The following is a 3,354-nucleotide window of genomic DNA, read 5'->3' as shown; positions in this document are numbered from 1 at the left end:
GCGGGAAAATATTTTGTATATATTGCAAGCTTTTTGGTGATAAAGAAAAAAGCTTCTGCAAAGGATTTAAAGATTGGAAACATGAAGAGAGAATTGCTCAACACGAGATATCTTTCTCTCATCAAAAATCGGCTGGATTGTTCTTGACAAGATCTAAAATTGAAGGGCGTATAGATACAGCTCTTAAAATACAATTGGTCAAAGAAAAAAATTATTAATTGGTGTATGGTGTTAAAAAGAATTTTATCTGTGATAAGATTTTTAGCTTCACGTGGATTGGCTTTCCGTGGTAGTAATGAGCAATTTTTTAATTCTCGCAATGGAAATTTTCTTGAAACTTTGGAGCTATTGGCGGAATACGACGATTTTTTAAAGGTCCATATTGCATAGCATGGAAACAAAAAGAAAGGACACGTTTCATATCTATCGAATACAATCTGCGATGAATTTATCGAGATCTTAGGAGAACACGTTAGAAAATCTATTGTTCACGAATTAAAAAATGCGAAATATTTTTCTATAATTGTCGACTCAACGCCAGATATCGAAAATGTTGACCAATTAACTATTGTTATTCGATATGTTTTTGCCAATAGTTGTCCTGTAGAGCGTTTTCTAGTATTTTTACAAATCGTTGGACACAAAGGAGAGCAAATGGGTGTCGCAGTTTTGAAAACTTTAGAAGATTTAAATATTGATTTTCAAAACTGCAGAGGTCAATCATACGACAACGCTGCAAATATATCTGGATGTTATAATGGATTGCAGGCATGGCTTGCAAAGAAAAACAAATTGGCTTTTAATTTCCCGTGCGCGGCGCATTCCTTAAATCTAGTTGGAAACTGCGGAGCTGATTGTTGTCCAGAAGCCACCAGGTTTTTTTTATTTGTGCAAAGTATATGTATATTTTTTTCTGGATCACCAGCTAGATGGGAGATTATGAGAAAACACTTATTGACATCGGACTCTAATCTAGTACCAAAAAGACTAAGTGAGACTTGTTGGTCAGCCAGAGCGGACGCTATAAAAGCTTTGTCTCTAGGATACAATTGTTTTCGAAATGCTTTAGAAGAGCTTAGAATTGACAGCAGTCAAAAGCAAACAACTAGAATAGAAGCACAATTTTTTATTAACTCATTGAATAACCTTGAAATTGCGATTATTTGTAAAATTTGGAATGATATTTTGCAAAAATTCAACGCTACAAATAAAAGTTTGCAAAATATTAATATTGATTTGGAAACTGTGGTAAAATTGTATAATTCTTTAAAAGATTATCTCTTAAATCTTAGAACAACGGAATACTTTCTGGATTTTGAAAAAAGAGGCAAAGAAAAGTCTGGCTGTGAGGAGTACAATTCTAAAATTAATCGTAAAAGAAAGCGCCACTTTGATGAAGGTGCAGAAGCTGAGACTGTTTTCGATGCCAGAGATGCAAAGTTTATTTCCATTTCCATGTCCAAATTTCCAATTTTGGACAACCTTATCTAGAAAAAGAGCGGCAAGCTATAAATATTATTCGGAAACATTTGGATTTCTAAGTAAGCTACAACTTTATTCTGAATTTGGAAATGATCAACTAAGAGTTTGCGCGAAAAATTTAGTAAAAATGTATAATTGCGATCTAGAGGACGAGTTTATTGAAGAAATCATTCAATTTAGATATTTTATCCAGAATGAAGAATTTCCTTCCAATATTCCACTTCCAGTATCTTATTTAAAATTAATACAGGAAAATAAAATTCAAGCCACTTTTCCAAATATCGAAGTGGCAATAAGAATATATCTTTGCCTAGCCTTAACAAACAGTAGCGGTGAACGATCATTTTCGGCATTGAAGAGAGTAAAAAATGCTTTTAGGTCAACATTAGGTCAAGAAAAGCTAAACAACCTTTCTATTTTAAATATTGAATCGGAGTTTTCAGCTAAAATAAACTTCGATAATATAATACAAATATTTGCAGAGAAAAAAAGTCGAAAAGTACATTTATAACAAAATGTTCTATTTTTTAATTATTCATCTGTTCTTAAATGTTTTAAAAGTTTAATAAATATTAAAAATGTTATTTAATTATATGCTGTTTGTTCATTTGGCGAAGGAGGGAGCTAGATCGGGGCGCTCGAAGATCACAAGTCCTTGGGCGCAATTTTTATAAACGCGGCCCGCATATTCTAGCGACCATACTCTATATTGTTTCCTAACTTTACGCCTCCTATCTTTCTTTCCTCTAGCTCTTTTCTAATGTCCGCTATATACAAATTAAATAGGAGTGGACTTATTACACAACCCTGTCTGACTCCTTTGTTATCCTGAATTTTCTTGTCAGGCCCTCTTTTGTTCTTATTGCAACTTCAGTCACATCATATATTGCTTCTATTCTCCTTATAAGTTCTTTATCTATTTCTTTCTCTTTCAAGGTCTTCCATAATTGCTCTCTTTCTATCTTGTCAAATGCCACTTTTAGGTCTACGAATAGGCATACAATTTTTCTTTCTTTCCCTCCTTATTGGACCAGATGATCCAGGACAAAGATGTTATCCAACGGTAATTAGTAAAAATATAATTTTCCCAACTAAGAATGAAAGTTATATTACTAATAATTCAAAAAACTTTTGTAATTCCAATAATATCAAACCAAAGAGTGACAAGCGTATGAAAGTAATAAAACTTAACAACAATTACTTATATATTTACAAAATGAATGTACAACGTACAGTTCTTTACATCATCTTACCAGGTAAAATTCCAGCTTTCCGGTATTACGGACGCTTATATATATTGGCTACATTTGGCGCAATACAAATAAATAATTTTATATCTATTCGCAAAACAGCATATTAGGATTAATCTGTTTTTATATTGTAGTATGAGAAAATATGCACAAAAGGCAGTTACACAAAAGTTATTGAATACAGCGCGACTAAAAAAAAATAATGCAATACTTATCTTAACAGCGAGGCGCCTATAGCACGATGTTATCATCTCGTTTTCTCAAAAATCAAATAATAAAACCACAATATTAATATACATGGATGGATTTGGCATTCAATGCTCTTTAATTTTTGTCCTTACAAAATTTTTAAATTTTACAAAAATAATAGGTGAAGATGGGAATAAATTAAAAAATTTGACATTTTTGAAAAATGTGAGTATATCATTGCAAAGAGTATAAAATATCATAAAACTGTTAACTTTTGTATAAAACGCTTTATTCATATATTTTATATTTTCGAAGATATTTGTTAATAATAAAAATATCTGTTATTTTCGAGTTGTTTCAACCCCTGAACGTCGACATATGCAGCTAAAAAAAATGTGGGTCTAATATTTTTTGATGCTCTACAACATATCTA

General features: G+C 31.6%; 1 protein-coding gene across 1 annotated transcript; it reads left to right on the top strand.

The window, feature by feature from the left end:
• Positions 1-223: 223 nt before the first annotated feature.
• LOC112456993 (zinc finger MYM-type protein 1-like) lies at positions 224-1,491 on the top strand. Its single transcript, XM_025019821.1, is given in 1 exon segment — positions 224-1,491. A coding segment is annotated over 1 exon segment (1,266 nt). The 5' UTR covers positions 224-225.
• The last annotated feature ends 1,863 nt before the right edge of the window (positions 1,492-3,354 follow it).

Source organism: Temnothorax curvispinosus, unplaced genomic scaffold (genome assembly GCF_003070985.1).
Source record: "Temnothorax curvispinosus isolate PA1 unplaced genomic scaffold, ASM307098v1 QBEX01007387.1, whole genome shotgun sequence".
Classification (NCBI taxonomy): Eukaryota; Metazoa; Arthropoda; class Insecta; order Hymenoptera; family Formicidae; genus Temnothorax; species Temnothorax curvispinosus.
The sequence above is the reverse complement of the archived record's forward strand: the minus strand, read 5'-3'. Positions and strand labels throughout refer to the sequence as shown.